We start from the raw sequence: 26,030 nt of genomic DNA on the forward strand, positions 1-26,030 counted from the left end.
GTTCCCGGTCAATCGATCTCCGTCTCCACATGCTTAAAGTTTAATAAATACGCCAATCCTCTTACAGTTTCTTCCTGAGCATTTAAATAGTACCTACGTTACTTTCTTTCAAAACCGGAAACGGAAATAGTACGATCAAAAAAAATATTCTGGTAAGGTGTATTCACATTTTTCCGAGTATGACCGAGTCATTGCTGACAAGAATATACATTTTTCTAAATACATATTTTATTTTGTTAGATTTCTTTTTATTTACACGATAAGAGTTACTAGCATTATTCTGTACAATTCATCAATAAATGTCCTTTGAGCAGCTTGCCTGGACAGCTCCAGAGACGGCTTAAATTGTCTTCGTTTCAGACGTATGACAATAAAATATGGAAATTGCACTTTGTATATAATATCTAACTGAATTCAACTCCCACGTATTTCAAAACAGCTGTACCTACGTTTTGTCCATTAATTCTGGCAAATGTCTCGAAGTAATGCTTTTCTACGGCGCTTGGATTGTACTGTTTTCGTCCATTGTCATTTTGGCATCCATTCGGCTGACACGAACAAGGAAATCGGCCATAATCGACTTGACAACCGATTCCACTCAAAATGCATTCACATGTCTCTGACGAGCAAATATCACCGCAATTACACCCGCATATTATTCGGCTTAGTCTAATCTCGGCGCAATCACGTTCCTCTCGCTTTACGATCCGCCGAACTCCGGCTGTCTTTAGTATATTTCTCCTTGCTCTTTGCGAAATTTGTGCGAACGGCTTTCGGTCGTCGCTTCCCGACCCGTTCGCCTGATCAAGTTGTACTTTCTCGATGCAAGCGTGTTTCCTCGCCATTCCTAGTGTTGATCCTCCCGTCGAAGGAACCGAGACAAAACCTTGCTTCCGAGGAAAATGGTAAATGGTAACGTCCCCAAAGCTCACTCCTCTACTTTTCATTCGCTTGTTGCTATCGTCGTTTTCATCCCCACAAGAAGAGTTAATGCTATGTTTTCGCTTTCCCATTTTTTAAACACCACAACGCGACGCAGTACTAAGCAGACAAAGAGTGTAGTATATTAGTATATCTCAATGATCTATCGAGTTGTGTGACCACTATTTATATTCATTGCGACCCTTTTCATTCCACGCGGATGACGTCACAAGTACGTAAAATATGACGATCTATTTGTGGTCCAGCGATTTGATTGGTTGAGGAGTGTTGGTCACGAAAGTCGTCAATGAAAAGCGTCAAGCCTGTTTGGAATTACGTAATACGCGTCTTCTGGACTCAGCTTCTTCCCATCGTTTTATCCCGTTTTTTAACCATAATTTGCCATCTCGGAACGAATGGCACTCCCATACTATTTCACGAAAAAGCAAACTCTAACGGAAATGAGTCACCAAATGACTTACAGGGTTTAAAATTCTTATTTACATAATTTCAGAAGGTAAAAAACGCTCGACATCACTGACTGTAAAACTATAAAATAAAAATAATGAAATATCAATAGGCCCTGGAAAAATGAAAATCTAAAAACGTTCTTGTCCGGCAGCCGGACATGACTATCACAATACTCCATATGAGTGGCACAACCCCATAAGCTGCATATCATCGTGCTAAAATAAAGGCTATCTGTCTGTCTGTCTGAGTAAATCTGTTGGGCAGAGGGTTTCTATAGATTAATTACGGCTTTTTCTTGTACGTTTTTTAAGCCGCTGGATTAAGAATTTTGAATTAACAATGTCGATCAAATTATCGTTAATTCACCAAGTGGAACTCACGATATTATTCGTTTCAGGATTATAAATTTGTCCTCTCAAGAGTGCGCAGGTCATAACTATATCCCGTTTATTATATAATTAAGGTGGGAGAAATTTACGATAGTAGTAGGTAATGCTTAGACAAACACGTGCAAGACAAAAGTTTTCTAAAATGTTATTTCCCAACTGAATATTGTAATAATTTCGTGATAACTCCAACTCGTTCGGAGTGGATAGTGTCTATCAACATTACGGGAATAAAATTGGCATAAATGGTGTGGTTGTTAGGGAAGAAAATTAAAATTATTTCGTCAGATTCTCACGTCCTCTAGACAACCTCAAATTTAGGGTGCGTTCGATTGACCCTACTCCGGAAAAGGAAGGCGTGGGGTGGCGATTTAAAACGGTATACTTGGCGTTTTGAAGCAACAAGGATGAAAAAAGATGTGTTTAAAATAGCATTTTAGCAAGCGTTTAACAATTCTAATGTGAATCTCCGTAGAAACGAAGGATTTCTACCTTCTATTCCATGTATTCCTATTCCGGAATAACGACGATCGAACGGCATCCTTAGTCAATTCACGTCGATGTCAGGACGTGGACGGCAAAGAAATGTACCAAAATGCAAAACGCACGTCCAGGGCGTGCTGAGCCGTTGTTTTTGCCAGTCTCACAACGGAACCTTATCCTTGATCGTAAACTATGTGGGACGTTAAAGATCCCACGCACTATTCCATAAGAGCAGTAATTCCCGATGTTTCCCGATGTTTCAGTCGTCAATAGAGATTGTCATTGATCGATTGATTGTTTCCAGAGCGTCATCTCAGGTACAGATTTGGTTTATTTGATTGTAACGTATATTATGTAAGAAATCCTCTAATAGACACAAATGAGGTTAGACTGCGATTCGACTAAGGACTCAGGAGCGTACCTGCCTGTCAGCCAAGTAAACACTGTCTTACAAGTTTTCTTTCAAATTTAAATTTCGGCAAAACTTTTTATATGCCCGAGGGTAATCGCACTGACAAAACTTCAAAAGGTTTAACAATTCTAAAAAACTAAACTAGCGAGCAGCACTCAGAGAACGGCAAAGAATAAAGGCATGTGAGGAGCTTGTAGAGACATCATTTTTGCCAAAAATTCATTGTTTTGTGGCGTTTGCAGTTGTTGTTACGTACGCATAATCGTGTAACCCACAGGAAGTGTCGAGGGCGACTGGCGGACGTTCCAAGACACATCACAGTGAGAAAAATCAACTTTATCGAAACAATTTATACCATCAAAGTTTAAGCAATACTGCACTTTCCACCGACGCAACAAGGCAGTTTTCTTACAATTCACAATAAATAGCTTTTTCTTCCGTTTAAGCGGCTCTAACCGACAGATGACCTCATTTCAACGCTTTTCGACGTAGCAATCGTCACTTCTTATTAAACCACGCCATTACTATTGTTCCCTTTATTTGTTAAAAATAAATTTTCTCAACCGTGGGAAGGATTAATACTGCATTAATCACAAATGAATTTCGCCAATACACGTTGAATCCTTTGGTTTTCTCCCCAACTTAAAATTTGATAATTTACTAATGGATCGCTGTACATGTGTTTTTTTTTAGTCCTGGTTAAATTAATTTACGAAATTGGTTTCTGATAAGAACTGTTTTTTTTTATTGTGAGACGCAGTCTTAAAGTACTCGGCTGCCGGAGTCAATAAATTCGTAACTGTTCGATGGTATTACACCATTTAGAAATCGTTGACGATCCTTGCAATCAGAATGGCTCTCAGCAGAGCGATTTATTCACGAATATCACTATTTTTTGCTGTAACTCGCACCTTTTCCCCAGCCAGTGAGAAAGGAACACTAAAACAAAACAACCAATCAGATTTCAAGGCTTTAAAGTTCAAATTGCGAGAAAATGAAAGCCAAAGAAAGCTTTTGTGTGGCAAATTGTGCAGCTTTTGTTCCCAGAACTTTGCCTTGAAAAAAACAAAGGATTAATTTAATAACTTAGTTTCTGAATGTTGATAGGGAGCTCCTTCAAGTTGACCCACATTTAAGGGAGTTTCCAAATTTCAGTGTCCATTTTAAATCCGCTTTTTTTTATAAACCGGCAACTGGATCAATAAAATATTGGTACTGACTAAAATCCTGTATTTGAGCGATTAAAGTGTGCGATTTCTATATGGATGTAGTTAATATAAGAGGAAACTGAACTTCGTGTCGGGCAATTTTGGTCCGAAATCATACTTGTGATTTCAAATCGAACTCGCTATGCGTGCTCGTTCGATTTTGAAATCACACGTATATTGCACTCCACTCAGTCCAATTACTGTTATCAGGGACCTTTGGATCGGAGAACGAGGGCGACTGTACGAGTACGAGCTTTCCGTTCTGAGCATGCGCACTTCGAAAAATGTCGGCCGTCGGCCTCCAAACCTTATGCGCATGCGCAGCACGGAAAACTCGTACTCGTACTCGTCTTCCGATCTGAAGGTCCCTTTTAACCGGTTTAAAACGCACTACAACCAGTTTGAATTTCAACGCCTGCCCAATAGCGGAAGAGTGGAAGTGACGTTGCATTGACGTCACTTAGCACATGCGTGACAGACCATTGAGGAGATCCGTGCAGAGATTTCTTTCCTTCTCGTTAGATAGAAAACCGTGGAATCCTCTGATGAGCAGGGTATCCTTTGACCGGAGTGACATTCAGGTTCTTTAAGCTCTCTCGTCTCGTTGAGCTATTCATAAATTCAACAAAAAGAGGAAGGTGTCACATCATAAAGGCCTGGTCAAACGGGAGATGTTTGGCCTTTAAACATTATCAAACATTGTTTACTGACCAAACATACTGGTGTTGAAGTGAGTTGCCAAACGGTTAAAACATGTTTGATCTAACTCAGATCAAACTCCACAAGCAAAGAACTATGGGTCACAAATGCGTAAAAAAACACGTGGATACAAGCGGCTGAGAAAGCTTGGAACGCATGCGCACGCCAATTATGTTTGATACGGCTGGGCAAAAGAAAATTGGGGACACTAACGAAGCCAACTCAAATCAAATCAAATCAAATATTGGTTTTGTGGAAAGGGGAAAACCAAAGTACCCAAGGAAAAACCTCTTAGAGCAGAGTAGAGAACCAACAAACTCAACCCACATATGACGCCGGATCTGGGAATCGAACCCGGGCCACATCGGTCGGGGGCGAGTTCTCTCACCACTGCGTCAACACATTGCACACTTGTTTTCCTGTGTTTTTCAGTTTCCCCCGTAAACCATGATGTTGACTCCTGTCTACCATAGTTATTTAGTGCTTTGTAAACAGCGTCTCAATCAACTGCATTTAAGTTACTTAACAGTTACCGCAGCAAACCTCTCTCGTGAAAACACGGCTATAGTAAGTGTGACTTTCCAATGACTCCTTTAAAGGAGAACGACGCCTTCCCGGCGTCTTTTCGAGGACCTATTAGACCAAGGTTGATCGATGCAAAGTAAAATACAATAGGACTCAAGGTTCCAAAAGGAATTGTGGAGCTCGAGGTTTATGACGGTGACCTCGACAAAAACGCTAACAGACTATTTGCGACCGGGTTAATGAACAAAACAATGACTCTGAAGGTACGTTTGGGATTTTTGTACATTTCTTCCCGTTATCTGCACATTCGCGACTTGAAATGTCCAAATCTCTGGTTCTTTGGAAAACGTGATATCACAAAGACAAATTGTCGTTGTTATTTTGAACACCGATCGAAGACGCTCTTGCTGACGTCGCCGTCATATTTACTTAACAAAAAAAAAAGCCTTGTGGCTCCGGTACTCAATGAAGTTTTCGAATCGACGCTAATTTCAAACTGATCGCATGAAGACATTAAACAATTTTATACGTGGGACCGAGAAGATTGACACATTTTGAGATAACATAAAACGTATAAAATAAATGTTAATTTGAAGAGCTTTTTGAAATTAACTTTATTATCCCGAATAACCCTACATTATTGCTGAGAGCGGAGACGCTCATAATACGAAGTACAAACACGGCCTATCGTGTAGCAAGACAAAATCCAAGAATCATAGTAAATGTCGCTACATAAGTTAGGCAAGAACTTTGTTCATTTCAACTTCACTGTTCAGGATACGTTTCATACGATCAGCCATTTGCCTCACAACCCCTTTGTTGACGTCTTCGAGAAGATTAACGCTTTCGAGCCAGTAATGGGGAAGGAATCCTCTCTCCAAATACCCTTGCAATTTTTGGAGAAATCCACGAAAGTGCTCTCCCAGAGAGTCCAGTCCATTCCAGTTGGCAGACTTGGCATCCATGTAATGCATGAAGGCTGTCTTTAGATGGTAAGACTCCAATGTTCCAAGGGAAGTGGGCTGCCTCTTGACTAAGGTTTTAACGATCCTTAAGAGCTCGTGCCTGCAACCCCGGTCTCGATCCATGTGTTGAAGTTTGGCCTTCTCCTTCAAGGAAAACGATTGCCTCCACAGAAGGTCGCCCTGAGAACTTCGTCGGTCTCCACTGTAAGATTTAGCCACGTAGTAATCGCCACTTTCAAGTTGAAAACATGGGACAAGATCAGTAGATAGCAGATGCTGGTTGGTTACTTTGGTCAAGATGTCGATTTGTACGGCTGGCCCGTGGTACCGTGCAACCAAATATACATCACAAATTTGTGACTTTTCGTTGAAAGCATCTACTGCTTGGACAACGAGGCTGTAAAACCAAGCGTCTCGCAGTCGGTTAGGTATTATGTATCCTCCAGGGTCTGCATATTGGCGAAAGTTAGAGCTCCCACTGGCCTTGAGCCGTGCATAACCTGGTATCCCTGTGTGTTCAACCGTCACCTCTTGCCTGGTCGTTTTCAACACTACCATAACATCAACTTCATCTGCCGCTTCTGTCTTTAGGCCCTCATACACACTTCCAGTATACTCCAGTCGTAGAATTGGAAGACCTCTCGGAGGTAAGGAGTTTTTTCTGCAGTAATCCATGACCTGGCTTTCAATGTAGCTCCTTACCAATTCTCTACTGCGAGCCATGTCAGCTTCGGAGATCTTTACGTATTTTACTGAAAAGTCACGGAGTTTCTTGGTAAGCGAATTACCCCTGGAACCCTCTGGTCGAGATAGAGCCATAGCCAAACCTGTTGGAGTGAGATATGAAAAGAGATGTAATATAACTGGACCAAGAAACAACATTAAAATGCCATAGAAGAATATTTAAAGTTACACTATATTTCAAAGGTAACGAGGTTTAATTGGTCCCCTTTGCGCTAGATCACCGGGAATGGTCTTTCATTGGGTTTGCTTTTTTTTGTATGCAGACGTGATTAAGTTAATTCCAAGTTTGCACAAGGTTGGTGCATTTAAAATGGCGGCCGCTTCCTGAGATAATTTTTGCGCCCAAGCTGCGCAGGTTATTTTTACTTCTTGTCTTCATAACTGCGCGGTCCACTTTCACACTAACTGTCCAATTAACTGTCGTCCTTGAAATAACCAACCAATAAGACACAATTTTCATTGAAAGAAAGCCAAATATGGGGGAGGGGAGGGGTGGAATTCGCGTACCCTTGGCGCCTACCCGGGGTAATTAACAGCAAAACATATTTATTGATTATGATGCGAAAATTTAACCCAGAATTACGCTAGGATTACGGCGCGTATACGAAAGACTACGTCTAATCGAACAGGGAACAACTAGGCTCAGAATGTAATGATGATGCAAGGCTGACTGTGAGGATATATATATATTTACTAAAAACTGAATCATTGGATAATGCAATTCGAGAGTTTTGATTGGCTAAGCCACCATGGGTTATGAGCCATTATACCATGATCTACAAACACGACAAGCATATGCGTGATCTTTTGGGCCTTTTCATTTTTATTGTAGTCTAGTTTTCTATATTTTGGGGACGTTTTTGATAAAACAGTTATTCCACTCGCGCTTGTTGGATATGAGATGATTATAGCCAACTCGGCGCTACGCGCCTCGTTGGCTATCTATCATCTCATATCCAACGCGCGCTCATGGAATAATTGTTAAACATAAAGCTGGCATAATACTAATATTTTTGCAGGATAATGCTGTTGTTTCTGAAAACTGGGAGAACTGTAGGGAAATTTTGCCAGCAACTTGCTCTAGAATGTGCAAAGTTGATAAAAGCGGGAATATTTTAGAAACTTGATACCTTAGACTCATACCTAGTGCACTATGGTATAATCGAAGGCCTGGTTACCTCTTTATGCCAGTTGAGGTTTTCCGTAAACTCACTAGCCTCGCTCTCGAACAACATTTCTATTGTATTTTGTCCATGCAAACGAGTCTAGTGAGTCTAATTAGCTCATAAACAAAAGAATACGTTTTTGGCGGCCATTTATGCAATCGGTCTATGTTTAGATTAATGAAAGAAATGTAAATTAATGACCTTCGAATTCCTCCCAACAGAGTGGCTTCATAGCTCAGTTGGTGGGCGTCGCAGAAGTCATCGGTTCGAATTAACCCCCGCAACCAACTCATTCTTTACGTTTCACAACGACTGAAAATTCGCTCATTGTTTAGGGTAAATGCCTTACTATTACTGTCCAATATGTGAGCCGAATAGGCAAGTTTCAATCGAATAGTGCAAGCCCAATAGAGCCGAGTGGGGTTCAGGGAAATAATTTGCAATTTTCGTGTTGAAGACAAAAGAAAATGCAACTTATTCCTTTGAAGCTCGACTCTGTTTTTTTCATTCTTGCTCAATTGAAAAGCCTAGTAAAGCAAGCAACACCTTTTGTATGTAAGCTGCAATTCAAACAACACGTAAATGTCCGAATTAAGTGCCTCGTTTACACGAGAAAACCACGAATCCGAAATCAAAACCAACATGATCGGTCGAATCCGCAACCTTAGTCCCCAGGGCGCTTTTCCCTGGCTTTGGTTTACCCGTCCCGCCAGGGAAAAGCGCCCTGGGGACGGGGTTGTCGAATCCGGAACTTTTCCTCTCGTGCTAGATCACAAGATATATTAAAATGATTTTTTTTTTTCTTCTCGAGGAGCTGAAATAAAATTCTAACGAGTTTGAACTCGATTTATGAAATGATCGTTTGTATACATTTCCCTCATTTTTTTTACTTTGATATTTTCACGTGTAGTTTTCCTTATGTGAGAAAATTCTCTGGAGCGGATTCATAGCCACTTTTCAATTGGAAATTTTTAAGGTAGCTCTGAATATGCTCGGGATTTCTCGCTTGGTCCCGCAAGATCAAAAATCATTTTTGGTGTTTGTTTGTTTGTTTGTTTGTTATTTATTTATTTGTTCGAGCAGGTTTAAGTTTCGGCAGCTATTCAGCGGATGTGGACCTGCTATACCCACCCATACACTCACAAAGGACAGCCACAACACCTGGAACTTCATTCCCTACTCTTCTCGATTAGTGCGTGGGTTCTTTAACGTCCCACAGGGAACTTATGAACATGGAAGATATTTGCGAGACGGGGCCTATGGTTTATAATCCTTATCCGAGAAGAACCATTTGCGGATGTAGTTACAAAGGCAGCACTTTCTCCTCAGTTATTCTGAGACCCTGAGTGTTGGTCCAGCCGGAGTCGAACTCACGACCTCCCGCACACCGCACAGCAGCCCAGTGCTTAAACAATTGAGCTTTCAATGTATCGATAGAACTCACCAGTTCCTGGAACCAATCGAATTGCTAGGGTCAAAATCTGACTCTGGGCATCCCATTGGACCGGCGTTCTCAAACCAGAGGTTTCTCGTCAAATTTATTCGTATATAGTTGTGAGGAGCGGAACCTCTGGCATCCAGGGTAAACCTAAGCGGACACTAAATTTTAGTTAACTTCAAATGAAAGGTTGTAAAACACATTTTAAAGTCACAACACAATTTTTTGAAACGTAAATTCTTGATGCATCAAATTTCCTTGATCATCGAGTTTTTGACACGTCAAATTTTGTTATGCCTGAAATTTATGACGCACTGGTGACTAAACAGAAGGAAAGTTTCACTGGTTACTAAAGACTTATTGCCGTTTTCGCCTACTATTAAATCATGTCGGGAAGCGACGGAGGTTGAAGGAGTAAATGGTTGATTTTCTACGGAGATCACTTAGTTAAGGCAAGCAACGAAGATATTATCAGGGGCATTAGACCCACAAAGCATGCACAGAAGGAGTGACTTATTGAGCCCCGCAAGCACACCGATAACTGATGCTCGGAACACCTCACTGACCGATGACGTACAACAACAGCGCCGCGCAGAACAATTTCAGGAATCTCTTCAGTCCCTATGGAAGCGTTCCGTCAACTTCTTCAAGAAAGGTTGCTTCTTTCCGTAGCAAAACCACTAAACCCTTCTTACCCTACAAAGTAAAAGAGACTTGGACGCACGAGTTCTTTACGGAAGGTTGTACCGAACAAGGCTATGCAGATACAACTTCAACAAACGGGTTTGGGCAGGAAAAAAATCATCTTTGGGTGTAAAGATGGACCCAACGAAGTAAAAAGCAACCTGGAATCGACCCATCTAATGCTGGTAGATGGCGACCTCGATTTCCCAGGAATAAATGTTGAGGTGGAGGGCACTGTGTAGCCAGTTGCGAACAGTTCGTAATAGCCATCAAGTCGCGAGCTGAGCCTATCAAGTGCATAAGCTCTTCGTCAATTCAATATATCAAATAACTAACCAGTGTAGCCAGTCTAAGTCTGAAATGTAAAGCCTGGTTCTCACTATTGATGCATGCACATTAACGTGTTGTTAATTAGTGTCTATTGTTTTACCAAAAGGTACTTATGACCAACACGCTATTGAGTTTGTAGCTTATGCTCAGTAATAGTTGTCAATTACTTGTGAGCCAGTCTGCAGAGTATAGCAAAACTCGACCCGCCCGCATGCACCAGGTGCTCTGGGTTTATGAAAATGCTTTTACTAAAATTCGAAGCTGGCATTTGGTCTGTTGCTATACCTGTGAACTTTATATCTAGAGTTTGTTTGCGTCAATAGTGTCATCCTTACGCAGGTAGCCAAGTTTCGTAAATGTGGAAGATTTTGAGTGCATGCATCGTGTGACGGTATTAAACAAAGTTTCACTAATGACGTCACCTGAAAACCATGTATTAGTAGACCTAGCCTATGTGCTTGGCTAAATACGCTTGAGGCATTAATAAATAAAGGTACCGTAAAATACAGACACTATGCATGATGATGAATAGCCTCACACGTCATGCATTTCTCCCCGAGTTCGTTGGGGAGGAAGAAGAAGATTGGGTGACGACCGAAAATAATGTCTGAGAATGAGGCTAGATGATGTTTCGACCTACTCAACAAAACGGCCACAGATTGACATACAAATCGCCCTAATGCACAAACGAGTCACGAAGTTAAAGTAGGTCAAGTTTATTTGGACATAAATTGAAATCCATCTAAAGAGACCTAGCATCCTTTGGATCCCTCGGGCTCAAGATAATTATGAAAATAGTTCCCAAGGTTCTAAAAATCTTTTGTTGAAAAATGCAGACTAGATTCTTGGAAACAAGTCCATGCATAATAATAATAATAATAATAATAATAATAATAATAATAATAATAATAATAATAATAATAATTTTCATAATTATCTTTGATAACATTTGTCAATATAAATTATACTACACAAGTGAATGATGCTTTTGGCGCACACTGATTGGCTTGCCTGGAGGTGATTAGCCACGGTCTATTCACCTCCCAGCATCAAGCGGCATGCAAGATTCTAAACATTCAATTATTTTCCAGTTTATTGTAAAAAAATATAGATATTTTGTATTTTTAAAATATATTTATTGTTAGTAGTAGTATTACATATTTGTAAAATTATGTAACCCTAACAATCAACGTATCTATCTCCCAGAAATATGCAGCATTTTACAGGCTGGGATAAAAAAGGCCACAGTTCTCTACTTTATACTGTTTATTTGAATGCGGTCTCCCTATTTTGTCATCTAGCTGTTCATAGTAACTTCTTTGCACACCAACAAATATCAGTGATATAGGGCAACTTGTAGACTTTTGTTCCTTGTAAATCAGGGTGATTTGTGATAATATCTCTAACCTTGGCCTCAACAGATCTTCTTTCATCGATACTGCTCTGAGTAATTGCACTTACACACATGATAGCAGCCACAATCTTCTCCATATCACCTTCAACATAGGTTCGAAACTCTGTGTTTCTTTCCACTGGAGTAAATTTCCCTGATTTGTTTAAAGTTTCCATCCATCTAAGTTCTCTGGGGCCAGGGGGCATGTCTTTCTGTTTAACAAATGGGTCAACAATATGTTGCAGGGCTCTCACCCATGGTACTGAATGGTCTCTGTGATTCCAGATCATGCCAAATTTCCCTCCTGGTTTAAGAACACGACAAATTTCAGTCACTGTTGCTTCACTGCAAAACCAGTGGAAAGCTTGAGCACACATGATCACTGGAACAGATTCATCTGGAAGAGCTGAGAAAAAAAATATTAATGCAAACACCTTCCAATATCTGTTTGAATATCCTTCAAGGTTATTGCCAGTTCCAAGACCAAAAACTTTGGAAGAGCAATTTTAGGTCTTGAAAGATCTTACATGGCTCGTTAAAAGTTGATAGTGTAGAAGCTCTTGTAAGCCTATTTTTTGCTTTAGCAAAGAAAGAGCATTTCCAGTTAACCTTAAGATAAGAAATGTTTGATTTTGATTAAAAAGGACAAAAACATATGGCTAGCTTTTAACATTTAGTTATAAAAAATGTAAGATTTCTTTACAATGTTTATAGAATGCATGGCTTGAAGCTGAAAGTTCATTTAGTATCCCAAAAGGCTAATCCAACACCAGACACATAGGGGTTATTTCTTCTAGAGACACATTCATTAGCAAAAGAAAGATAGAGTGTGGCAAAGGAAGTCTCGGTCACCCTTCACAAAATAGGTAGTTCACTGAAAATTATTATATGATGAGTGTTTTATCTTGTGAAGTATACTGCTAATTAACAATTAGACCTGTAGCCCGCAAGGGCTACGGGTCAATAGCCCATGAGGAGAAGCCGAATGGGCTATTGACCTGTGGCCCTTGAGGGCGAAGGGTCTAATTGTTTTAGTATCACCCAACTAGTCGGACAGAATAGCCAATAATAAAGTTAGCAAATGCAAGTTGAAAATATATTTATTTGGGAATAAAACGAAAGAAAGCGTCACGCTTTTCGCTACTCGAGGACTATTAATAATAGTCCTCTAGTAGCGTAGCCAATCAAAATGCAGGATTTCCATTAGCTCCACTAGTTGGGTGATACTAATAACACGGTCGTATTGCTCTAATAGTCTTCGTCGAAGATAACGTTTTAGTAACGCAAGGTGTTGTCACACAATACATATGAAGTCTGTTGTTTCTGACATTTCTCTCCCAAACAAAATCGAATTTTATCTTACCAATATCTTATACCAATATCAATACCAACATCTTACCAATACTTTCTGCAGGAAATTGGCGCATTTCAATTTCAGGAACAAGGCATCGAAACGCCTCACACATTGCGAGCAGAGGATCGCTAGCGATTATTTCCACATTGGCTTCTCTTGCTGTCAACACTTGAACCATCACACGAGTAAATTTCCCTGTTCCGGTGGCGATTTCCAAAAGTTTTGTTGGCTCCTTTCTCACTGAGGGTAAAACACCTACACGACATAGCAGAAATTCGACTGATTCCTTTGTGTATTCGGGACTTCCTTTCTCGTACAACGATATATCCGTTGAGAAGTCACGAACATGCTTGTTCGCTTCCGCCATTTTCGCCATGGGAACATATAAAACTTGAGCCCGCGGGATGCAAAGGATGCAAGGTCTCTTTCGAAGGGCCATCGCAGGAGGGAGGGGGCGTCTCTAAGGTAAACATTGTTCGAGTCATCACTGCCAGTATGACGTAACGTTTCGCTTGAATGAAATTCAAAATGGCGCGCAAATTGGCAATCGAAGAGACGTTAGAAAATGTAGGATTTTCGTTGGAAAAACTGATTCATTTACTGTAATCGGTAATGGTGAAGTTTCTACTATATTTAGTTAGTTAAATTTGGTATTTTTTGTGAGCCAAAAACATTCAATAGCTCGATAATTCGACTGAAACTTGCTACCAACATGGAATTTTATCGAGCAAGTCTGTTAGCCGGTTGACCTTTCGAGGACAAGAACACAGCGACGCACTCTTGTTTTGACACAGGAATAGGAGGTTCGGCAAAAGATATGCTAGGCTTTGTGTACTCCGAATTTCAGCCCTCCAGCGCTTGTGGTTCTTCATATCATATCAATCCCTTCAAAGTTGGAGTGGCCGTGGAGAAAGAGGCGCCGCGATACGGTGTAAGTTCCTGCCTAATTAAGCTTAAGGAAAAAAATATAATTTACATTTTAAAGCAAATACTGTAAACTTAAGTCTAACCTTAACATACTCTGCTGTTTCTAAAACCAGACTTTTGTCGTTTATGAGGTGAAAGTGTGCATTAAACTGAAGTATATTAATTTTTACTCTAGTGAGAATTTGTTGCAATAGAGATTTTGGTGGGAAAGAAAAATGTTACTTCTTCCACATAGGTACAGTATTTCAACACCATTTACTGTGTTTGGTTTTGAAAGGACAACCTTAAGATTGTCCTGGGTTGTTTTTGAACTTGAGATTGTTGCTGACCATGGAAAGATAGCTGGAAGGATAGATTGAAAGGTTGTATATACTGCATGTACATCAGTGTGCTGAGGCACCATAAGCATAACATCCCTGACCTACATGTATGTTTACTGAAGGGCTGCATTCTTTCAGAAGCTCGTTTAAACCTTCACTAAAAATCCCTGCTGTTAATTTTGAAATGGTCAAACCATATTTGCCTTGTGGTTCATCAACTGCATAATTTGATCTGGGAATGGAATGGTATGGTCATATTCATCTTGTACTTGTACATGTTCTTTGGCAAGATCAGACTAGCTTGATGGATTTGAACATCCTTGTTTTTCTTGAAACATAGTTTTTGCTTCCTTGTATTCGGCCTCTACTTTTACAGATTTCAAAAAGAAAGGCTGACATGACATACATATGTAAGGCACCATAGAACCATTACAAGGTTCTGTAGATGTACATGTATATCTATAGGTCATTGTGCAAAATTGTTTTATTTCCATTTTGTTCATCTAAAAAGTTGCATGCCACTGTAAACAGTTTATCAAATACTCTTATTTTTGTCTTGTACAGGGAATGTCACTGGAAAGGCAAACCTCATTACTGCATTGTGAACATATCACAACACATGGATTTACCTTCAGAATGCCACGCTGGGTATCACTTCGGGATTTTGACGAACTTTTTCCCTTTGCAGGCTTGTGCCCCCTGGATGATAAACTGATGTAATGCTTATCACAGGGCAACCCTAAAACCCAGAATCTGGAAACCGGAATCACAGTACAATACAGAGAGTAAAAACTATCCTAAACATTCATAAAAGCTAACCTTAGGCCTAATTAGGCCTAAACAAACGTTTTTAGGCCTAATTAGGCCTAAGGTTAGCTTTTATGAATGTTTAGGATAGTTTTTACTCTCTGTATTGTACTGTGATTCCGGATTCCGGGTTTTAGGGTTGCCCCTTATCACATACCCTGAGATTCTTAAAATTTTCTGTATTACCTGATAAGTCATGAGGGCTACATTTGATTTCATATTGCCCAATCATGCTATCAAATTTACGACATCCTGCCTCATTTTTACACCCCGATAGACAACATTGCACACCTCCAATTAAACGTCCATTCATAATTACAGCCCCATTTATTTCATTTAATGGTGTGAAATCATGTGGAGGTTTACCACGGCTTGATAACCAGTACAAATCACTTATTAAATTTAATTTACAATTAACTTGTGATCTCAAGTCAAATATAGTAGCAATTGGTGCAAAGGTAAAAGAATGCGACTTTCCTGTTATATCTTCAACTAAAATAGATGTCTCAAATCTTTTTTACCTAAAAAACATACTCAGGAGAAATGCTGGGTGGTGAAATTCAAGCAGGTTTAAAGCAGGATAACTCCACAGGAGACCAAGGCAAAGATAAAAAATTGGAAAAAACAATGGCATTTCTGTAGTTTGTTTCTAGCTTGCATCAAAGTTTTCCCCTACTGCTATTACACTAACTACAAATGAAACTACCAACAATGGATAGGGAAGGGCAGATGTGATCAAAATGAGAGCAGTGGGAACTAGGTACATAGGTGCAGAACAATAAGCTTATCATTCACAACCAGTTTTTGAGTTGTATCAATATTTAACAAAATGCTATGAAAAAGAAAAAGGCACATGAGCATAATAATGGAAAGTAAAAACTTTGATGTTAGACTCTAAAAATCTTGCACCAGAGAAAATTTAGATAGTTGCTTGACATTTAAACAAGTCTTATAAACTGGATCAAACAGAGACAAAAATAATTTCAAAATAATAGCAGTAGGAAATAATGTTGTCTCCAGTAAATAATTTAGAGTTCCACTGTACTTATATATCTGCTTTGAGCATATTTTGTACATTTCCCAGAAAAGTAGCACACCGATTGTCACAATAACACAAATTAAAGTGAAAACAGAATAAAATAAATTAAGGTTGGTGTTGTAGACTGGTCTTACTTTGAATTGTAATAAAAACATGCACAACAAAAGAGAAAGCAACCTTTCCAACACACTCAAATTTGGAACAATTTTATTTTTCACCACAATTGCTTGTAATCTCGCAATCTGATTGGATAATTTGCTGTTGCTGATAAGAGTCTAGACAACGCTGCTCACGTCATGCTTGCGTCAATGTGTCACGCAATGTAATAGCCAATCAGGAGCGCTCATTTTGGGAAATAAACCAATTATATTGCGAGAAAGTTATAGACAACGCTTGCTATTTCTTTGAGTTGTGATTTTGGTCACGCTCTGAAATAAAAACTTTCTTTGGCGTTGAATATTGTGGTAAAAAACAAATCGAAAGTGGTTCATTGTTGTCTGTACTCTTATCGACAACGATATTCGTCATCACAGTGGTCAAAATTTGTTGTAGACTCACTCCGCTACGCCTCGTGAGTCCACAACATTTTGACCACTGTGATGACGAATATCATTGTCGATAAGAGTACAGACAACACTGAACCACTTTCGATTGGTTAAGTAGAGCATGTGCCATGCTCCAGTGGAGTGAACCTTAATTTTATTGTCTAGAACATGAGAATTGGATGGGATGTAAAGACTAAGAGGAAGCCTTGAAAAGTTGGGAAAGGCTTTGGAAATAGCAGCAATAACAACATGAAAACCCACAAAATAGAAAATGTAATGACATCCTTGAGGAAAAAGCCAAGTTAAGTCAAAGAGTGAGTCATAAAGCAAACATGTTGCCACCATTAACATAAAAAATGCAATATTTTTGTTCATTTTCAATTTTTTAATATTTACAACTACAGTATATTTTCACTAAATTATTTTAATTGTACTCTATTATATTCTACTTTATTTCACTGAACGTTTGTTAAGTATATCTACAATATGTATATATTGTTCACTTTGATTATTAAATACATGTACATATATTTTTAACAGAGAATTGATAGGGCCAACCAGCACCAAACCAAATACAGACTAGAGAAACTGACAGCAATTTAATTTAACCAGAGGCACTCGATACAATGATTGCAACTACCAGAAAATTCAATCACTGCAAAAACTCAACTCTGCTGCACTCAAAAACCGGAACAACAGATGCCACATGCACAAACGGCAAAAGCCAACAGAAATTCACACAAAAAGGCAACAAAAATTGCAACAGACTCTAACAAAGCCAACAAATTGCAACAGACACTAATAAAACCAAACGACATTCGCCACAAAAAGCCAAAAACAGCAACTTAACGTAACTGAAATGCAAATAATTTGTGAACGTGCTTAAAAACTGACAAAAGAAGCACTCCAGAACAGAGAAACTGGTTGAAATCGAAAAAACAACAACACCTCGACACGCAAACAGATTGATATGAAGAACGGCTTATTCAACCAGCACGTAATGACACAGAATTGAAACGTGTATTATCAAGGAATAAAACCTCCTATTTTGAAGAACATTGGTTCAACCGTTTTCAGAGAAAAGGTGGATGTTTTAGACAACTTAAGACTGTCCCGAAGGCAAGCTGGCGGTCCCGCCACTGAACCCGCGACAAATACAACAAAATTACAGAAACACGCTCTCACAAAACAAGAAACAGTTTACATACAAAGACAATAACAATAGCAAAGAGTTCACACTTACGATCAATTAGCGGACAAAAGCGATATTAGCGTTGGAATTAGCCTTATTGACCTCTGTTGTCCTTCCCTTAATGGCGTCCCCACGCTAATAGCGGGAGCAACCTAAGCGAAGCGCTCTTCATTGCTATGTGACGTCACACTGGCAGTGATGAGTCGGTCAAGGATAGTCATTGAAAACAATAGAGTCGCCCCCTCCCTCCTGGGCCATCGCAATAAGCCTAAATTTAAATCTATGTCCAAATAAACTTGACCTACTTTAAGTGTGTGTCTGAAGGCGATTTCTATATCAATCTATGGCCGTATTGTTAAGTAGGTCGAAAAATCATATAGGGGTATACGAGGGTATAGGGCTAATTATTTAAATACACTATAATATGGGATACATGAAGTACCTAGGCATTCTTTTCGGCCGTAACCCAATCTCCTTTCGTGGAGGAATGCGTGACGAAGACGTGACAGGCTATTCATCATCATGCATAGTGTGTGTATTCTACGGTTGCCTTATTACTGGGTATGGCAATCCAGTCAGAAAATGAGTTGAATTTCTCCCTTTTATTATTTTTATTATTTGTTTTCGAGTCGGGGAAATGGAAACATGTCACTCCCCCGCTAAGTCTTGCTTCTGTGTCTAGAGTATCCAGCGCGTACCTTTGGCAAGTTTCAGAGGGTAGTGGAAATGCGTAGATTTCATCAGGTGGACACAGTACAAGCAATAGTGGTGAAGCAGAAGTAACGCAGATGGTGTTTTATTGGATCTTAAAACAAAATATACCTTTTATTTTCTTAATGGAAAGTCCATTCGATTAACAACACAAGAGGTGAAAAATGAATGTCTGGAATCTTAAAAGCGACGAATAATGGACTTCGACAACAATTGCATCTTTCGCCCTCGGATATCATTTTGAGCAGCAATTAGGGTTATTTTACTAACTGTCATGTTATGTACAACAATGAAAGCAAATGGCAAATTCTCTGGTAACTTTTTCTGGTGGCAGCAAACTCAAATCAAACACCTTGAGTGGTTGTCGGATCTCTGTTGTCTGGCTATTTATAATTTGATTTAAACGTAAAACCAAAAAACGTTTTGATCTGGCATCAGATTAGACTGAACAGAAGAGGAATTATGAAGCGGAAACAACATGTTCAGTCCTTCCTTAGCGTGTGGAATAAACGTTTGCTTAGTGCAACCGCAAGACATGCATGACATGCAGGAAAGCGTGCGTCAGAGCAATTTGAGTTTTACTCAAGGGCGTGTTTTTTGTTATCTTTGCACTGAATCACTTACCAAAGCTTAAAAAAGTGACAGACCTCAAAACGGGACATTACAGGACATTACAAAATAATTCAACTTGTGAACGTGTGAGCCAAAGGGCCACTGTTGGCACGACGTCTGGGTGACCCCTCAAATGGTGTACATGACCCCCCCTTGAAAAATTAACTCGAACGCTGCAGTCCATTACCACCCAACTCAGTGCCTTCTGTTTCTTTTTGTGTAACACATACCACAGGCAACCCAGTGTACGCTTACCAGCAGGTGTGCATTTCACTATTGTAATCCGCCTCCCTAGAGATTGGTTGAAAACGTCCAATTGGGGGGAGACAGGAAATGAAATGAAATCAAATAGCAACAACAACAACAATAATAATAATAATAATAATAATAATAATAATAATAATAATAATAATAATAATATACATGAAAAAATTGCTCGATGAGCAGTGTAGTTCAAGTGTAACACCAGTGCAAATTACAGATCGAAATTCTGGATTATGATTGACTGAAAGACAATATGATCTAAAACATTGACGAAGATGTTGTACACGGGAAACTTTGAAAAAAGTTTTCTCGAGTGAGAAATAATGGCTGCAATAAAATCTTTCGGTACTTCCTCTAAATATACATGCGAATTTTTTCATGTTTTTATTATTAATAAGTAATCATACGGTTTTTCTCGTTCAAGTTGGAATTAATTTGCACTTGTGAGTTTTTCAAAAATCTCAAACTGCACTCTCCGAAGCGGCAATTTCAGCGTTTTGAAAAACTCACTCGTGCAAATTGAACTCGAAACCGTATAATTACCTACTAACATTTACTGATTTATATATCGTAAATTCAACATTACCGTTTTCAAATGCGCTTCCAAACAACATTAAAACGCTAGTGTTGGTCATTAGTACCTTTTGTTAGAACAACAGACACTTATTAACAACACGTTAATGCGCATGCGTCAATAGTGAGCAACATGCATGGGTTAGTTATTCGATATGTTAAAAATCTTGTGCACTTGATAGGTTAGGCTCGCGACTTGATGATGGCTATTACGAACTGTTCGCAACTTGCTACACAGTACTGCTCGGAAATCTAGGTCGGCCCAGATATCTGATTACAAGAGAGCGATGTTTAGTGTAGTTGACATCAGAAGATCACCGGGAGTTAGCACCCGCACTGTACATCGTCGATTGGGGGAGTTTGGTTTGACGGCAAGATCTATATATTCGGAAATAGGAGAACAGGATCTGGACCACGTTGTGCTTACCATTTTGAGAGAATTTCCTAATCAGACAGACGAATGACCGGTTTTCTTCAGGCAAGAGGGTTACGTATAATTGTATTTCCAATAACTAAAAGACTAGTTTGCTAATTGCACGCGCTTTCCGAGTGCATTCTGGTTAATTTCAATCTGCAATGGTCGTCGTATATATGCTGGTTCCTGTGCCAGGCCAGAGCGATCACGAAGGAAAGGTAGCGAATTCCCGCAGCCGGAGAGGAGATAAGTACGAGCTCGTTCTTTGCACCGGAACGCAGGATTTCGAGCCCACCACCATCTGCAAGCTTTGGATGGGTCGATTCCACTTTGCTTTTTACTTCCTTGGGTCCATCTTTACACCCAAAGATGATTTTTTTTCTGCCCAAACCCGTTTCTTGAAGTTGAATCTCCATAGCCATGTTCGGTACAACCTTCCGTTCAGGATCTGACAAACAGAGGAACTCGTGCGTCCAAGTCTCTTTTACTTTACGCAATTGCAAAAATTGCGTTCATAACTGCGAGGATCATAGCTTCACTTGATGTCTTTTACTTTGTAGGGTTTAGGGGTTTTGCTACGGAAAGAAGCAACTTTTCCTGAAGAAGTTGACGGAACGCTTTCATAGGGACTGAATAGATGCCGCGGTGAAACAAAATTTGAAGCATCATAAAATTTCAGGCATAACAAAATTTGGCGTGTCAAAACTCGATGCTCAAGGAAACTTGATACTTCAAGAATTTTTACCTTTCAAGAATTGTTGTGACTTAAAAATGCGTTTTACAACCTTTCATTTGGAGTTAACGAAAATGGATGCCAGAGGTTCCGTTGCGTTTGTAATGACACCTGCAAATGGTTAGACTTTTAAGTCTTCTCGGATAAGGACTATAAACCGTAGGTCCCGTCTCGCAAATATCTTATATGTTCATAAGTTCCCTGTGGAACGTTAAAGAACGCACACACCAGTCGAGAAGAGTAGGGGATGAAGTTCCCGGTGTTGTGGCTGTCCTTTGTGAGTGTATGAGTGGGGGGGGGGGGGGGTATAGCAGGTCCACATCAGCTGAATAGCATGCCGAAACTTCAACCTGCTCCAACAAATAAATAACGAACAAACAAACAACAAAAAATGATCTTTGATCTTGCGGGACCAAGCGATAAATCCCGAGTGGACAAGATAGCTCCTCTCGCGGGTAGCCAATCACAGCGCGGGATTGGTTCGTCTTACCGGCTTACGGAGCTAGTCATATAATAATGGCATATACCACACGTTATCCTTAAGGTGGCTCACGCGAGAGGTAATGTCTTATTAGAAGGATGAACTCTACAGCACTGTTAAACAAAACGCAATGTTATGGTACCAAATGAAACGGCAATACTTTCTTAATAAGATACACTCGTTGATGTGATGTAATAGGTCACCATGCCAACAAAAGAGCCATCTACAAACGCCTTATATTTTGTCTTACATCTTGAAAAAACAACTCGGTGACCCCCAAGTTTTAGTTCTTGAAAGTAATTAGCAGGCTTCAATAAAACTTTCTGCAAAGTTAAAAAAATTCCTCTGGAGAATATTTAGAGCTACCTTAACATTTTCCAGTTGTAAAGTGGCTATGAATCCGCTCCAGATAATTTTTTCACATAAGGAAAACTACAAGTCAAAATATCAAAGTAAATGAGCGAAATAGAAACGAACATTTAATATTTCGAGTTCAAACTCATGAGAAATTGGAATTTTATGTTAGCTCCTCAGGAAAAAAAAGTCATTTTAATATTTCTCGTGATCTAACACGAGAGGAAAACTTTCCGGAGTTGACCGATCATGTTGGTTTTGATTTCGGATTCGTGGTTTTTCTCCTGCAACCAAGGTACTTGATTCGGCGGGCATTTACATGTGGTTCACAAGTTACATACATAAGCGTTGCTTGGTTTACTAGACTTTCGAATTGAGCAAGAATGAAAAAAAACAGAGTCGAGCTTCAAAGGAATAAGTTGCATTCTCTTTTCTCTCCAACAAAAAATTGCAAATTATTTCCCAGACCCTCACTCGGCTCTCTTGGGCTCGCACTATTCGAAACTTGCCTATTCGGCTCACATATTGGGCAATTATAGTAAGGTATTTTACGCTAAACCATGAGCGAATTTTCAATCGATGTGAAACATAAAGAATGAGTTGGTTGCGAGGTGAATCAAAATTCATAGGTGCCAAACCAATTTCCAAGCAGCTAACCTTTAGAGATTCAAATAGTATTAACATTGGCGAAAGATACCAACGCTTGATGATGGACTAGCATCCCATCCAGGGGAGAGTAAAAATACTCCTAGCCGCTTCATGCTAGTGAAACCGGAGATAAGTGCCGGTCTGATGAGCCTTCTGGCTCGTAAGCAGAGACTTTACTTTTTTTACTTTTACATCCATTTAATTTTAGTCAACTGATAGGCTTGTCGGTGATAAAAGCGAGTGATTCTGCTTTTGAAGCTTTGACCCGACCCGCGGGATCTTTTTGTTCTTGAGCACCAGTTAGGTTGTGCCATGTATCAGTGAGATAGCTGGCTTTATAAAGGCTTTGTTTGCCTTACCCTTTTTCTACGTTTCTTAGCAGATCGCTATGCTCTTTGGTGTTTTTGCCCGTGCATAGTGTATTGGTTTGTCTCCATGAGGTAGGTTGGGGGTGTCTCAAATTTTAGGAACAGTAAAAGGGGGTCCCTGAAAATATTTAATGCAGCAAGTAGGGTTCCTCCAATGTTTTTAGATAGTAGATAATTTCTCATCAGTGACCCCCCCCCCCCCCACCCCCCAAACAAGTTTTTGTGAACGCTCCCTTAATTCCTAATTTGCTTTAAATTTACTATATCGTCAATTTAGGATACTGTTTCCCAGGACTTGCATTGTGGTGGCAGAGAAAATAAGGAAAATAAAAATCATATCCGTGGATTGGATTTGAACCCGGAGTTTCAACTCTGTAAGTACCGCTTCTTTCCGTTTCACCACTGCAGATCAGCACACCGCACTCTCCAAAAAAAAAAAAAAAAAGATTTATTTAAGTCTCCCATAGAAAACAATTGCTGAAGAGTAAAAGGGCCTAGGCTAGATTAATTAGGCGTAGGCTTTGATTTTCAAATTTTTAGCTTGGTGCTGAAGTTTGCCAACCGACCTTTTGCAGTTGCCGAGTGATAATACAGCATTATCAAATAGTGTTTAAAAGATTGTCCCTGAGCAGCTAGCGGTGTGGTGGTCAAGTGGTTAAGTGACGGGTCCGTTCCCAGGTTCGAGTCCTATGTCCAAAACACTTGGGTTATCTTTTATGACCATTTCCCATAATCCATATCAAGCTTTCAGTGTTCTAAATTAACCATAATAGTAAATTAAGAGCAAATTAGGAAGTAAGAATGGGTTGAAATGATGACGTACTGTTGAAGCAGTTTGCCCACCTGAGCAGAAAACATCGAAGGGATGTTGAAGCGGTTTGCCCTGGCCTCGATCTGATACATTACTTGCTGTCATTCAACAAGCCGACGATGACGTAACGAAAAAGCGGAGAAATGCCCGGATTCAGTGAAAAATCTGTTTACAAGAGAATCTTTTGGACTCTTGACTTTCACGTGATGTTTCAGCGGCCACGTTACTGTCCTAAACCACTCCTCGGGGAATTAATCTCCATTCTTACGCTAAAATTTTGCTTTATTTTCAGTGAACAATCATAGCCAACGAACACGCGAATGAATCGCAATCTTTACACCATGAATTTATTTTCAAACGAAAACATTTCATCAGCATATTTGAAAATCAATATGAGCTGATATTTTCGTGAAGTGCTATACCATAGAATTGTGTTCGTACTATTTGAACAGTTGGTGCCGTCTTGAACTCATCCGAAAGCGACAAATTATAACTTTTTGTAATGGTTCCTCAGACGGTCATTTTAAACTTACTTTGTGATCTAGAATGCGTCAACACGAGAGTAGAAGTTTATGGATTCGTGACCGATGCGGACGTTTTGTTACCGGATTCGTAGGTTTTCGTTGTTGAAACGTTAGTTTCCCAAGAATAGTCCCGGTTAACTTTCGGGTAAAAAGTCGGTTATCCCGCAAAGCTCACGGAAATTTGATAAAAGCTGATCGAAGAGTTTATAATAAGCTTACAACTAAATTCACTCAATTACAAAAACGCTGGGCAATTTTGGCATAGATTGGAAGGCGAAATGAAGACAAAACTTCTTGCTGTTAGTACATTCTGCTAGATTAATAAGCTATTCTGTGATTCACCAACCTGATAGATGAAATTTAAGTGTTAAAAGCTTCGAATCTTTGTGCTGGTGTTTTACTTGCACGAAGAAAAGGGACAATATTTGGCTTTTGTGTCGGAAAACTAGCCAATTACGTCAGGTTTGTTCACTTCCGGTTTTTCCAAGAACAAGTAAGTTGTTCTTAGAACATAAGCCGCCAATTTAAGCCGCCTGGCTCTCTTTGCTCCCTGAAGGCTGGGTACGAGGAGTTCACTTACGCCTGGTTCCAGTAAAGGAAGCTTATGATAAGGAAAATAATAGTTCGACGCTTAAGTGTGTCATTATTAATTCGCATGGTCACATATCTGACATATGTATGCGAAGCAGAATCACAGTAAAGGTCTAATTAGGCCGTGAAAAGTTTTTGAAAAAGACTTTTGAATGATGATACATGGAATACAATGTACAGTGGCTACAGATTCAAAAAGGTAGGAACAGAGAGCGAACTTGCCGTTACACAAGGAGAGGAGCTCAGGAATTCAGAGTATCTCTTGATAAGTGTGCAGCAAAAACCGTTGAACAAAATCTTGCCTTTGTGGGATGGACCGTTTTCTAATATTTTACTAACTTGGTATTATATAAAACACTGAAATCAAATGGCAATTTTTTTATGGATTTAACAACCACTGAAGGAATCGAACGCCTTAAATGCATCACAGTGTTTACTGAAGTCGCATCTTAGTTGTTTTGCAATTTACATTTATTTTGTACTCAACTCTGCAGAGGTAAAAAAAAAAACTGGAAAGGGGACAGTGAAGAATTATTTGAATGAAAGCTTGTTGTCTCTTTTGTGCTTCATTATTTACGGTCAAGGTTCTTTCGAAAAGGGTTTGATGTGAACTGTCAGAAATTTACTTCATTGCATATGCTTTGTGGCATGGATTATGTGTCTTGTTTGCACGAACACAATTGAAATAGCAAGGGTTTTTTTGCCTCTAATAGGAAATATGTTGTTTGTTTCAATACGTTTTTCGCTGGAAAAGATTTTTGTGAGATTTCCAGCCTTTGTGAATGTAGTATCATGTTGTGTAATTTTCCAGCTTAACAAATTTGCATACGTGGGTTGACGGTGATACGGGAGTTTTTTTGTGGTAGTGCACTGAAAGCAGCGCGTGCATAAGTCACGAAAATAAACCACTTATGTCCAGGTTTGACCCTAATTAGA

The 26,030-nt window shown here is 39.5% G+C and overlaps 3 protein-coding genes across 3 annotated transcripts; all 3 read right to left on the bottom strand.

Moving 5' to 3' along the window:
• Window positions 1–206: 206 nt before the first annotated feature.
• Window positions 207–1,091, bottom strand: LOC137984807 (cysteine/serine-rich nuclear protein 1-like). Its single transcript, XM_068832095.1, has one exon. The coding sequence runs from the start codon at window positions 1,011–1,013 to the stop codon at window positions 405–407; it is 609 nt and encodes a 202-aa protein (XP_068688196.1). The 5' UTR covers window positions 1,014–1,091; the 3' UTR covers window positions 207–404.
• A 4,612-nt stretch (window positions 1,092–5,703) lies between these two features.
• On the bottom strand, window positions 5,704–24,987 carry LOC137984923 (cyclic GMP-AMP synthase-like receptor 3). Its single transcript, XM_068832260.1, has 2 exons — window positions 24,850–24,987; window positions 5,704–6,897 (listed from the first exon to the last, which is right to left on the bottom strand). Exon 2 carries the CDS (start codon window positions 6,887–6,889, stop codon window positions 5,843–5,845), a length of 1,047 nt encoding a protein of 348 aa, XP_068688361.1. The 5' UTR covers window positions 6,890–6,897; window positions 24,850–24,987; the 3' UTR covers window positions 5,704–5,842.
• Window positions 11,515–13,624, bottom strand: LOC137984689 (uncharacterized methyltransferase Mb3374-like). The gene is made up of 2 exons (XM_068831938.1): window positions 13,225–13,624; window positions 11,515–12,231 (listed from the first exon to the last, which is right to left on the bottom strand). The coding sequence occupies exons 1-2, from the start codon at window positions 13,616–13,618 to the stop codon at window positions 11,738–11,740; spliced, it is 888 nt and encodes a 295-aa protein (XP_068688039.1). The 5' UTR covers window positions 13,619–13,624; the 3' UTR covers window positions 11,515–11,737.
• Window positions 24,988–26,030: the final 1,043 nt, after the last annotated feature.

Source organism: Montipora foliosa, chromosome 14 (genome assembly GCF_036669935.1).
Source record: "Montipora foliosa isolate CH-2021 chromosome 14, ASM3666993v2, whole genome shotgun sequence".
In the NCBI taxonomy this organism is placed as follows: Eukaryota; Metazoa; Cnidaria; class Anthozoa; order Scleractinia; family Acroporidae; genus Montipora; species Montipora foliosa.